General features: G+C 41.7%; 1 protein-coding gene across 2 annotated transcripts in view; it reads right to left on the reverse strand.

The window, feature by feature from the left end:
• Positions 1–14202, reverse strand: part of ATP10B (ATPase phospholipid transporting 10B (putative)) — a 316602-nt gene that overhangs the window by 109085 nt on the left and 193315 nt on the right. For both annotated transcript variants that reach the window (XM_024995294.2, XM_015472347.3), the window contains one exon: positions 11361–11565. In XM_024995294.2, coding sequence (XP_024851062.1) covers positions 11361–11565 — 205 coding nt within the window. The remainder of the gene's footprint in view (positions 1–11360; positions 11566–14202) is intronic.

A 14202-nucleotide genomic window follows, 5' to 3' on the forward strand; every position in this document is an offset into this window, starting at 1 on the left:
TGAGCTCCTTGTGATATACAGCAACTTCCCACTAGCTATTTATTTTACACATGGTAGTGCACATATCGGAGAAGGCAATGGCACCCCACTCCAGTACCCTTGCCTGGAAAATCCCATGGACGGAGGAGCCTGGTAGGCTGCAGTCCATGGGATCTCGAAGAGTCGTACACGACTTCACTTTCACTTTTCACTTTCATGCATTGTAGAAGGAAATGGCAACCCACTCCAGTGTTCTTGCCTGGAGAATCCCAGGGATGGGGGAGCCTGGTGGGCTGCTGTCTATGGGGTTGCACAGAGTCAGACACAACTGAAGCAACTTAGCAGCAGCAGCAGTGCACATACATCAATCCTAATATCCCAATTTGTCCCACCCTCTCCTTCCCTCCATGTCCATATGTTTCTATGTCTGCATCTCTATTCCTGCCCTGAAAAAAGGTTCATCTCTACCATTTTTCTAGATTTCATATATATAAATATTCATTAATATACTATATTTGTTTTTCTTTGACTTGCTTCACTCTGTATGACAGACTCTAAAAAAAAAGTCCTAGTTCTGTTTATTTAAATGGCATAGAAACAGTGATCAATCTGATAGCAAAAAGTACCTCTAGTATGTACTTATCATGATTTCTAAATGCCATTTTCTATCAAAAAGGACCAGATCAATCTAAGACTACTGAGGTCATGGCCAAAGAACTCGGAAGCTAATTTGAAGAAGTTCCCACGGCTAAAGGTGGGATAATCAATAAAGATAATATAACAACTGCACTGATTTGATATACATCAAATATGCTTAGATCCAAGAGTTCATATTGATATTAGAAAAGAAAATCTCATTGGTCAACTTTGCAGAATGTTTAGGAATCACCTCATTATTTTAAAACTAGTAAATACAAGGAAACAATCAAACACTTATCTTGCATTTAAAAAGTGGAAACAATGGCATATTTTATTTTCTTGGACTCCAAAATCACTGCAGATGGTGACTGCAGCCATGAAATTAAAAGACACTCCTTAGAATAAAAGCTAGACAGTGTATTAAAAAGCAGAGACATCACTTTGCCGGCAAAGATCTATATAGTCAAAGCTATGGTTTTTTCAGTAGTCAGGTACGGATGGGAGAGTTGGATCATAAAGAAGACTGAGAAATGAAGAGTTGATGCTTTCGAACTGTGGTGCTGGGAGAAACTCTTGAGGACAGCAGGGAGTTCAAACCAGTCAATCCTAAAGGAAATCAACCCTGAATATGCATTGGAAGGACTGATGTTGAAGCTGAAGCTCCAATACTTTGGCCACCTGATGTGAAGGGCCAACTCGTTAGAAAAGACCCTGATGCTGGGAAACATTGAAAGCAGGAAAAGTGAAAGTGAAGTTGTTCAGTTGTGTCCAACTCTTTGAGACCCCATGGACTATAGCCTACCACGCTCCTCCATCCATGGGATTTTCCAGGCAAGAGTACTGGAGCGGGTTGCCATTTCCTTTTCCAGAGAATCTTCCTGACCCAGGGATTGAACCTGGGTCTCCCGCATTGTAGGCAAATGCTTTACCATCTGAGCCACCAGGGAAGTTAAAAAAGCAGGAAAAGGGGATGACAGAAGATGAGATGGTTGCATGGCATGACTGACTCAATGGACATGAATTTGAGCAGGCTCCGGGAGATGGTGAAGGACAGGGAAGCCTGGCGTGCTGCAGTCCATGGGATTGCAAAGAGATGGACAGGACTGAGCAACTGAACAACAACCTGAGGCGAAGCACTGACTCACTGGAAAAGACCCTGATGCTGGGAAAGATTGAGGACAGGAAGAGAAAGGGGCGACAGAAGATGAGATGGTTGGATAGCATCACTGACTCAATGGACATGAATTTGAGCAAACTCTGAGAGACAGTGGAGGACAGAGGAGCCTGGCATGCTCCAGTCCATGGAGTTGGAAAGAGCTGGACATGACTGAACAACAGCAACAACCGCACAGTAACCAAATATTTTTTAAATTAATTAATTAATTTTAACTGGAGGCTAACTACTTTACAATATTGTAGTGGTTTTGCCATACACTGACATGAATCAGCCATGGGAGTAATACTTCATGAGGGGAAATTCCTTTTTATACATGACTTAGGGTAATAGCATTTTGCAAATTCCATTGAGTTCATGGATATAGACAATAATCATCAATGACTATTTACATTGAAAAAAGACAATTAGACATTTTGTGCCTTAAGATGGTAGCACATTTTTTCCCCTGTAATGTAATGTTGACATAAACACGCACACAAACACAAGTCTAAACTGAGTCTGATTTAGGCACTAAATTCAACCACCAGTTTATAGAAATATAGTGGACAGAAAAATATTAAGTGGAATCACAAGGAGATCAGCAAAATCCAGACTATGGGAAATTTTACAGGGCAAACATCTTGGTTTATTCAACAGTAAAAACTAAATATGCAAGGGGGAAAAGAGAAAGCTGAGTAGAGAAACTATAAAGTAAAAGAGATTTAAGAAAGTAATCTTAGTATTTGACCTTATTTTGATCCTTGTTCAAGCAAACTGAAAATACTGAACACTGACTTAAAGTCGAGATTAAGGAATTAGTGCCACTATTTTGGGCTTCCCAGGTGGCCCAGTGGTAAAGAATCTTTCGAAGTGCAGAAGACACAAGAGATGTGGGTTTGATCCCTGGGTCAGAAAGATTCCCCAGAGAAGGAAATGGCAACCCACACCAGTATTCTTGCCTGGGAAATCCCATGGACAGAGGAACCTGGTGGGTTACAGTTCATGGGGTTGCATAGAGTCAGACACGACTAGAGCATGGACACAGCAGCCACTATTTTAGGCATAACAAAGATGAAAGTGAAGTGAAAGTTGGTCAGTCATGAATCTTTAACATGGGCAATGAAAAAGATAAGCACAATTATTAATTACATTTATCAGGGATGCCCTAGGCCACTGCTTTCAAACTTTAATGTGCACATGAATCATCTGGAAATTCTTAAACTTCAGATTCTGGTTCAGTTTGGGGTGGGGCCTAAAATTTTGCATCTGACAAGCTTTTAGGCGAAGCTGAAGAGGCTGGCTCCCGTCTACTTGGTTTCGTAAGTTCTGTGTCACTGGGAAATGATCTCACAGACACTTCAGAAGGACTTTGGTCTTCAGTGGTTTGGATAAAAGATAACTAGGAAATTGCTCTGAAATACTAATTGGAAGAATTCATTTCTGATTCCTTGGCTTTGGTAAATGTTCTATCTACCCTGACTTGGTTGGGCCAAGTTGCATTCTGAGAAAAGGATTTTGAAACTAACTCTCTGGCAGCCTTGAGGATGACGTGTTGTGTCACAGAAGGAAGACCTTTAGAGAAGCTCTTTCATGTTTATAATTTCTCTGAACCTAGACAGGAAAGGCAAGGATGAGCTGCCTAAGCTGTGGTGATGGTTGGCCTCTGTGTCGCTCTTCAGCTGACATGATCATGTGGTTCCCCACAATGTAGATTACTATTTTCCTCAAGCTTCCATAGGAAGGAGAAAAATTATTGTGCCCCAATAATTCTGAGGTTAAATTAGTTTGGAAAGCTCAGAGTTAAAGAAAGATTAATTGACCTCCTCCCTCCAGGTCTTCTCTGAGATCTTAACATATTCTGGACAATGGACCCTCTAAGAGGGGTTGACAGGACACGGGCCGCCCAGTCAGATTTGACCATGGACCTTGTTTTTTAACAGCTATCTCTTGAGATAGGGTTTGGCAGACTTCACCTTGAGAAATGCTGATCTGGGGAGCTGGGACAAAGTTTGTCTTACTGACTTTGAATTAACCGAACTCAGCGGTGAAAATGGCTGTATGTATATGATATAGAGTTGGGAGTTTCTAGAAATCTTTGCAATTAGTAAACACTCCCTTTCGAAAAGATAAAAGTCTCATCAAATCAGATCAGATCAGTCGCTCAGTCGTGTCTGACTCTTTGCGATCCCATGAACCGCAGCATGCCAGGCCTCCCTGTCCATCACCAACTCCCAGAGTTCACTCAGACTCACGTCCATAGAGTCAGTGATGCCATCCAGCCATCTCATCCTCTGTCATCCCCTTCTCCTCTTGCCCCCAATCCCTCCCAGCATCAGAGTCTTTTCCAATGAGTCAACTCTTCGCATAACGTGGCCAAAGTACTGGAGTTTCAGCTTCAGCATCATTCCTTCCAAAGAAATCCCAGGGCTGATCTCCTTCAGAATGGACTGGTTGGATCTCCTGGCAGTCCAGGGGACTCTCAAGAGTCTTCTCCAACACCAGTTCAAAAGCATCAAGTCTTTGGCTCTCAGCCTTCTTCACAGTCCAACTCTCACATCCATACATGACCACAGGAAAAACCATAGCCTTGACTAGACAGACCTTTGTTGGCAAAGTAATGTCTCTGCTTTTGAATATGCTATCTAGGTTGGTCATAACTTTCCTTCCAAGGAGTAAGCGTCTTTTAATTTCATGGCTGCAATCACCATCTGCAGTGATTTTGGAGCCCAGAAAAATAAAGTCTGACACTGTTTCTACTGTTTCCCCATCTATTTCCCATGAAGTGATGGGACCAGATGCCATGATCTTCGTTTTCTGAATGTTGAGCTTTAAGCCAACTTTTTCACTCTCCATTTTCACTTTGATCAAGAGGCTTTTGAGTTCCTCTTCACTTTCTGCCATAAGGGTGGTGTCATCTGCATATCTGAGGTTATTGAGATTTCTCCCGGCAATCTTGATTCTAGCTTGTGTTTCTTCCAGTCCAGTGTTTCTCATGATGTACTCTGCATATAATTTAAATAAGCAGGGTGACAATATACAGCCTTGACGTACTCCTTTTCCTATTTGGAACCAGTCTGTTGTTCCATGTCCAGTTCTAACTGTTGCTTCCTGACCTGCATACACATTTCTCAAGAGGCAGATCAGGTGGTTTGGTATTCCCATCTCTTTCAGAATTTTCCAGTTTATTGTGATCCACACAGTCAAAGGCTTTGGCATAGTCAATAAAGCAGAAATAGATGCTTTTCTGGAACTCTCTTGCTTTTTCCATGATCCAGCGGATGTTGGCAATTTGATCTCTGGTTCCTCTGCCTTTTCTAAAACCAGCTTGAACATCAGGAAGTTCACGGTTCACATATTGCTGAAGTCTGGCTTGGAGAATTTTGAGCATTACTTTACTAGCATGTGAGATGAGTGCAATTGTGCGGTAGTTTGAGCATTCTTTGGTATTGCCTTTCTTTGGGATTGGAATGAAAACTGACCTTTTCCAGTCCTGTGGCCACTGCTGAGTTTTCCAAATGTGCTGGCATATTGAGTGCAGCACTTTCACAGCATCATCTTTCAAGATTTGGAATAGCTCAACTGGAATTCTATCACCTCCACCAGCTTTGTTCATAGTGATGTTTTCTAAGGCCCACTTGACTTCACATTCCAGGATGTCTGGCTCTAGGTCAGTGATCACACCATCATGATTATCTGGGTCATGAAGATCTTTTTTGTACAGTTCTTCTGTGTACTCTTGCTACCTCTTCTTAATATCTTCTGCTTCTGTTAGGTCCATACCATTTCTGTCCTTTATAGAGCCCATCTTTGCATGAAATGTTCCTTTGGTATCTCTGATTTTCTTGAAGAAATCTCTAGTCTTTCCCATTCTATTGTTTTCCTCTATTTCTTTGCATTGATCGCTGAAGAAGGCTTTCTTATCTCTTCTTGCTATTCTTTGGAACTCTGCATTCAGATGTTTATATCTTTCCTTTTCTCCTTTGCTTTTCACTTCTCTTCTTTTCACAGCTATTTGTGAGGCCTCCCCAGACAGCCATTTTGCTTTTTTGCATTTTTTTTCCATGGGGATGGTCTTGATCCCTGTCTCCTGTACAATGTCACGAAGCTCTTTCCATAGTTCATCAGGCACTCTATCTATCAGATCTAGGCCCTTAAATCTATTTCTCACTTCCACTGTATAATCATAAGGGATTTGATTTAGGTCATACCTGAATGGTCTAGTGGTTTTCCCTACTTTCTTCAATTTCAGTCTGAATTTGGCAATAAGGAGTTCATGATCTGAGCCACAGTCAGCTCCTGGTCTTGTTTTTGCTGACTGTATAGAGCTTCTCCATCTTTGGCTGCAAAGAATATAATCAATCTGGTTTCGGTGTTGACCATCTGGTGATGTCCATGTATAGAGTCTTCTCTTGTGTTGTTGGAAGAGGGTGTTTGTTATGACCAGTGCATTTTCTTGGCAAAACTCCATTAGTCTTTGCCCTGCTTCATTCCGTGTTCCAAGGCCAAATTTGCCTGTTACTCCATGTGTTTGTTGACTTCCTACTTTTGCATTCTAGTCCCCTATAATGAAAAGGACATCTTTTTGGGTGTTAGTTCTAAAAGGTCTTGTAGGTCTTCATAGAACCGTTCAACTTCAGCTTCTTCAGCATTACTGGTTGGGGCATAGACTTGGATTACTGTGATATTAAATGGTTTGCCTTGGAAACAAAGAGAGATCATTCTGTCGTTTTTGAGGTTGCATCCAAATACTGCATTTCGGACTCTTTTGTTGACCATGATGGCTACTCCATTTCTTCTGAGGGATTCCTGCCCGCAGTAGTAGATATAATGGTCATCTGAGTTAAATTCACCCATTCCAGTCCATTTCAGTTTGCTGATTCCAGCCAATAGGAACAATAAGCTAACAGAAGACTTTAATTACTTAAATTTCCAAATAAATCACATTTGCAGGTTCAAAGTCTTCTCTGAGACAAGTGGTGCAATTTGCCTTTTCCCTACCCCCAGATTTTCATCATCAGATGGAGAAACGGCTACTTCACAGGGTAGTCATGAGGACAAATGAAAATGGGCACAAAAATGCCAGCACACATAAGACGTCTATAAGTGATGGCCTTATTTTCATTATTACAATGAAATTTTTCTGGAAGTAGCACCTTCCTTTTCTTATATAGATTTTTAAGGAAGTGGTTGTAGGTTCATATTATCATTTGGGAGAACATTTAAAAAACATGCATGCCCAGACCCTGTGAATTATAATTTGGTGATGATAAAGGGGAAGGATACATGTATATGTGAAAATGTTTCTCCCTGTGATGGCTATGATACATCTGAAACACCTTCAGTGCATTTAAGGCAAATCTCTAAGTTGTGATCCCACCTCTCCTGCAGTAGTCCTGGTATATGGTCCTTGCAATAAAAGGTTTCTGTGGTTAAATAATTAGAAATGTTACATACTAGAACCTTCCCTGACCCCTCCTCCTTGGGGGTTATTAAAATATCTGACAAGGCCTGCAATACACACTATTTGAAAACTTGGAACCTATTGTTGTCTGATCTTACTTGACAGGGCAATACATATTTTTTCTTGCAACTCTCATGGACATCTTTGTTCAACATATTTGAGACATATTATACATAGGGTTAGAAGAGAATTCTATCCATATTCAGAAATCTTTTTGCATTAAAGACATAAGGGAGAAGCAAGACAGCAAAGAGCAGCTAAAATTCCTACTCCCCTGAGATCTGGCTAGGTCTGCTTTTATCCTTCCTGCCACTTGTTACTTAAAAGTGGAAAGGAATATTGAAAATGATACATGTGTGCTTTCAAGTAAGCAACTCTGGGTAAAAGGTGAGTGAGAGTCAAAGGACCAGGGAAACGAGCTACTACACATTTTAAGAGCTGAGACTGGACAAACTTGGCTTTGGATTGTGGTTCCAATACTTCCCAGCTCGATGACCTTGGACAAGTTACTTCACTTCTCTGTGCCTCATTTGCCTTATGTGTAAAAGGACTTTAAAAAGGTACATTAAAGCAGAAATATAGACACAGGCATAGAGAACAAATGCATAAATACCAAGGGGGAAGGGGGTGTGGGATTCACTATGTATAAAATAGATGACTGATGAGAACCAACTGTATAGCACAGGGAACTCTACTCAATGCACTGGGCTGACCTGAGTGGGAAGGAAATCCAAAAGGGAGGGCATATATGTATACATATAGCTGACTCACTTTACTGTAGAGGAGATATTAACACAACATTGTAAAGCAATTATACTCCAATAAAGATTAATTTAAGAATGCATTATTAGTAGTACTATTATCACTGTTCTTAAAGAAATGGAAAAGCACACTTCAGCAAAGTGAGAGGGAGAGTCAGTTATTGAAATAGAGTAGAGAATTCTGAAAACTTTCAAGATCAAACAAATCTTATACCCTTTACAAATGAATTTTACTTTTTTGTAAATCATTACATCAAGTATCCTAAGAGAAGTCAGGGTTAGAGTTTGAGAGATGTGATTAAATTGAGTTGGTTGGTTTATAGCAGTGGAACGTGAATGACCCTTTCATCCAGCTCTTCATTCTGGTCAAATCCCAAACCATCAGACTAATTAATACATAAGAAACAGCTTGGGGCTGCTGCCAACAACAAACAAAAGAAGTAAGTGGGTGAAGCAGCGACACCAGGTAACTACCCAAGAGTAAAAGGACTCAGATTTGTGGGGAGGCTGTTGGGGTGGGCAGCCTGAAGGGAGATTTGTAAATGTACACAAGTTTTACTGCTCTGCTCCCAGGATTTAATCGAAAATTTGAATTTTTCACACTCAGTTTCAGTCAACACATATTGCCTATGAACGCCACTTCTATTTACTGCCAACTATTTATTGGTCTCTTATTACGCGCCTAGCTTCGTGCTAAGTAATTCATGTACCTATCATTTTATAACTGAGCAGGACTTTATGGGGCCGTACTGGGGCCAACCCTTACCCCATACCCTCTGCTTTAGTTCCTTTCTCAAGTACCTAGATAATAGTTTCTGATGTACATTTCCTGAGTTGTTGACATGAAAGCCCTCACCAAATGGAAGATGTGAATTGCTTAATGACCATGAGGACATAGCCCCGAGGTCTACAGCACATAGCCCAGGCAACTGTGGATTGATAACTCTTGTGACACTGCCCTATTATCTTACCACCAACCAATCAGAGAATTGTGCATGAGCTGATCACATACCCCGTCCCTCTTTCCTTACTTAGGCTTTAAAAATGCCATTTTGTTCTTTAAAAAACTAAAAATAGAACTATCACATGACCCAGCAATCCTATTACTGGGGACATACCCAGAGAAATGGAATATTTACAATGGAATATTACTCAGCCATAAAGAGGAACAAAACGGGGTCATTTGCAGAGATGTGGATGCACCCAGAGGCTGTCATACAGAGTGAAGTAAGAGAAAAACAAATACCGTGTATTAATACATCTATGTGGAATCTAGAAAAAATGGTATAGATGATCTTATTTGCAAAGCAGGCACAGAGAGCAAATGTATGGAAACCAAGCAGGGAAGGGGTGGGTGGGATGAATTGGGGGATTGGGATTGACAAACACACATTGATACTATGTATAAAATAGATAACTAACCAGAACCTACTGTATAGCACAGGGAACTTAGTGGTCTGCTGCTGCTGCTGCTGCTAAGTCGCGTCAGTCGTGTCTGACTCTGTGCAACCCCATAGACTACAGCCCACCAGGCTCCCCTGTCCCTGGGATTCTCCAGGCAAGAACACTGGAGTGGGTTGCCATTTCCTTCTCCAATGCATGAAAGTGAAAAGTGAAAGTGAAGTCGCTCAGTCGTGTCCAACTCTTAGTGACCCCATGGACTGCAGCCTACCAGGCTCCTCTGTCCATGGGATTTGCCAGGCAAGAGTACTGGAGTGGGGTGCCATTTCCTTCTCCGACTCAGTGGTCTATTGTGACCTAAATGAAAAGGAAATCCAAAAAAGAGGAGATATATGTATATGTATAACTGATTCACTTTGTGGTACAGTAGAGACTAACACAACATTGTAAAGCAACTATACATCAATAAAAATTAACTAAAAAAAAAATGTTATCTGGAAACCCATCAGGGAATTTGGGCCTTCTGAGCACTAGCTGCCGTGGACTACTTGTACGAAGCCTTAGAATAAATGCTGTGTTTTCCTTCACTATGACCCAGCGTCAGTAGATTGACTCTACAGCACATGGGCAAGCAGAATCAAGTTTGGTTCAGTGACAATTCAGTCCTCAGAAGCATGCTATAGAGAGGATACTATTTTTGTGTCCATTTTCCAGATGAGGGAATAAAGGGTGAGACAGTTAATAAACGGTAGGTTTGGGCTTTGAGTTCAGCTCTGCCAGACTCTAGACCCTGGGTTCTTAACCACAAAATGATCATGATTTCTCCATGATGTCCATGGTATCATACACATAAACATTAAATTAAATTAAATGAAAATGTTGATGATCATTCCCTGTTCTTAAGGAGATTTCAGTACTGTCATGAAGGTAAGACATACAAAATGAAAAAATGATTCATGATACCTTGCTGCTTTTATGCTGGTATCAAAGGAACACTAGAAAAAATTCATAGAGGGAGAAATGGCTGGAGCTGATCTGGACAGAATGAGTGGGGATTGGATAAGCACAGAAAAGTGGGCTGGTCTCAAAAGTAACTGAGCAGATACTAGACTCCTTGGTTTAGAGCAAAGAGCAGTTTCTTCAACTAAACACACGGGTCCCCTTTTAAGGGCTCTGAGGGTTTCAGCAAGTTATTTACTTTCCCAAGCCTCAGTTTCCCCATCTGTGAGAAGGGGATGATATTTATCTTAGAGAGTTGCTGGAAAGACTGTGTGACTGCAGCGTTGAAATTAAAAGACACTTGCTCCTTGGAAGAAAAGCTATGACAAACCTAGACAGAGTACTAAAATACAGAGACATCACTTTGCCAACCAAAGTCCATATAGTCAAAGCTATGGTTTTTCCAGTAGTCATGTATGGATGTCAGAGTTGGACCATAAAGAAGGCTGAGCGCCAAAGGGTTGATACTGTCAACCATGGTGCTGAAGAAGACTCTTGAGAGTCCCGTGGATAGCAAGGAGATGAAACCAGTCAATCCTAAAGGAAATCAACCCTGAATATTCATTGTAAGGACTGATGCCGAAGCTCCAATACTTTGGCCACCTGATGCGAAGCACTGACTCATTGGAAAAGACTTTGATGCTGGGAAAGATTGAGGGCAGGAGGAGAAGGGGCTGAGAGAGGATGAGATAGTGGGATGGCATCACCAACTCAATGGACATGAATTTGAGCAAACTCTGAAGGATACGAATCCTGGTGTGGACCCTGGCGTGCTGTAGACCATGGGGTCAGAAAGAATCGGGCATGAATCAGTGACTGAAAACAACAACAACAAAATGCTTGGGAAAGGAGCATCTACTACCTTCTCCTCTACCCACCAGATTGAATCCAATTTCCAAGTAGTGTTGGCTGACATCTTCCCCTGGCCCTCCAGTTAAAGACCTTATCTTAGAAAGAGCCCTACCTGCTGTGAGAAGCCCTTCACAACCCGCCTCTGTTTGAGGTTGGTCTCTCCATCCAAGTTGGCAGTTTCCAGATGGCAGACCCCACTGGGGTCCGAGGAGAAGAGGAGGAGTATATCGGCTGGGATGATCTCGTTGCACTGCATCTGGATGAAGTCCCCCACATGTACATCCTTCCAGCACTTCTGCACGTAGCTCTGCTCTTTCCTGGGGTGGGAGAAAGACAGGGGTCAGAGCGTATGTTAAGGTTCTCAGAACATAAATGAATGAATGGAAAAAGTCCCCCTCCCTGTACCTAATATCCCCCAATCAACTTGTCACAAGACTGCTCCATATTATATGTGCCCCAAATGACCACTAGCATCATCTCTAGAAAAGCTAAGCATAATCTATAGTATCCCACTAGTAAAGATCTCTCCTGATGACCGTGTGGAGTTTTGACTGACTGCTGGCTCTTGACTGGTTGCTGTGCTCAGCCCTTGCATCCTGGCAGGAGAAAAAATTTAAAGGAGAAGGTGACCATATATTCATATTAACATCATATTCTTTATAAACTTCACTTCCCAGAATACCCAGTTATCACTGAGGAAAGCAGGGCCATAAAAGACTGGAGAATAGGACATATGGCTTCTGGTTTTAGGTGGAGAGTGGCATCGGAAAGGTGAGAATATAGCCCACTGTCTAGGAAGATCTGAAGGGTGCTGAAACAGGAAACAGGGAATTAGGGAGACGGCACCAGGAACATTGACAGGATGGGCCCCACACTGATCACAGAGTCAGAGGGCTAAATAAGTCTGAGAAATGATGCACTTGCTCTCCCCATCCAGTTTATCAGAGCTTACACAGTGATCGGGGCAGCAACAACTGTGAATCTAGCATTTCTACCATGCCAAGCACTGGTATAAATTAATACTTCATTTGCTTACATAATAATCTACTGAAGAAGATATTATTATACCCATTTCACAAAGAGGGAATGGAGGGTTTAGAAGAAATTTCCCAAAGTTTTACAAAAACAGAGCTGGACCCTGAGTCTGGGTCCACCTTGACCCCAAACCCAGTTTTCACTGCTGCACAGGTATCCTACCTCCTCGAAGACATTCCCCTCTTTCTTCTCCAGTGAAATGGCAGCATCAGCTATTATACCCCCAGCAAAAAGACTCGTTATTCCCCAAGGCAATACATTTCATTTCCAAGAGCCCTCATTTTTATAAATTCTTCCTTCTGATTAACCAAATATTGAACTCATTCTGTTCTCCCAGGCAATCTGATTTATTCCATCTCCTACCATTTAAGAAATATTTTGAAGTATTCATCAGGCATGCTCTGAAGCCTTTTGGATTTGCCAAGTCAAATTGAACTTTATAAGTGCTTTCAATTATTATGGGTGGCATAGTTTCCAGATCTGTCTAGAAGTGAGGGCTCTTTTAAGACTGTTTGGAAATCTCTTTACATGTAAGATTTGGGACCAAACCTATATTCCAGATGTGGTTCTTTTGAATTAGGCCCAGCTGGCTTTCAGGTGAACACCTCTGAGCCCAGCCAGGCCTGGAAAGGCAGCTCTCCTTTGCTATTTTTCTCCATGGATGCTGAGCCCCTCTGGGCATGCTGTTGGTTCTGTTTCTATAGAAATAGGAGCTGCCCTGAGCAAGACAGGACCACTCTTCTGCAGACAGAGAGACGTGACTGGAATGTAACTTTTCTCCTCAGACTGAAGATAAAGGTTTGAGCTTTCTCCTTTCTTTGGGGCACTCTAGAAAACCCTGAGCAAGCCCTCCTAAGACTGGATTTTCCTTGTCATAAAAGACCCATGTGAAGGATTCCCCCCACTTTCCTAAAATAGATGTATATCCTTTGGAAGCCTTTTGGAAGGCCATCCAAGAGAAGATCTGATCGGAGTCTATAAAATAATCAGGAATTGCAATTAGGGAGCAGTCTTAAAACTCTCAAGACCCATAGAATTCTTCAGAAGTGCCCACAGTGCAGCAGCCACTGGTTAAACTAATCGGTGGGCAATATCGTCCCAATGGAGACCACTTCTGAGCATTTTGAGGGCAGTGCATCTGTAGCATTTCAGTAATTCTTTTAATGGAAAAAGTAGGGTTCTAAGCCCTTTTCGTTCCCTCAGCTTGTTTTATGCTCTCCTGCTTCTCTATGTTATTTTTAAATTTTTTTACCATGAAGAATAGAGATAGTTTTCCCAGATTTGTTTCTCACTGCCATTTCAGAGAAACACTTATATCCTGATTCAGGAAAACTTTCTTTAGAGCAGCCTTGGGAACACCTGTTAAATGTCCAAATATAAGGCTACTTAAAGAAATTGGAATCGCAGATACTTTCCATGGGAAAAGGATCTTATGTGGTGAAGGAGGGAGGCTTTCTCTATTGTTTTTTCCCCCTTTGTGAGAGGGCACTTAAAAAAAAAAAGATTCTTGAATAGTACAGCAAAATTGTTCCAAAGGATTGTCATTCAACTTGTCTATATTCTTCTCCACTTCCCGCCTTTGACTTCTGTCCTTTGGGAATGGCCCAGTCCCAAAGGTGACCTCAGCACTCTGCTTGGTACTTGAGATGGGGTTTCATGAGAACAGCACTGACTCTGAGCAATATTCTAACTGCCAATACTTTCAGAGAATGATGGTTCAAGAAGTTTGCAAAAGCTAGTTGGGAGTGCCGTATACATAGACATACCAAAGGCAGACCAACACACCTCCACCCATCAATATTGAATCTCATTCTTCTTCCTTCTCATAAAGGACTCCACTGTTTATTACTGGAGGAGGAAATGGAAACCCACTCCAGTGTTCTTGCCTGGAAAACCCCATGTACAGAGAAGCCTGTACA

The sequence above is a fragment of the Bos taurus genome, chromosome 7 (assembly GCF_002263795.3).
Source record: "Bos taurus isolate L1 Dominette 01449 registration number 42190680 breed Hereford chromosome 7, ARS-UCD2.0, whole genome shotgun sequence".
NCBI lineage: Eukaryota > Metazoa > Chordata > Mammalia > Artiodactyla > Bovidae > Bos > Bos taurus.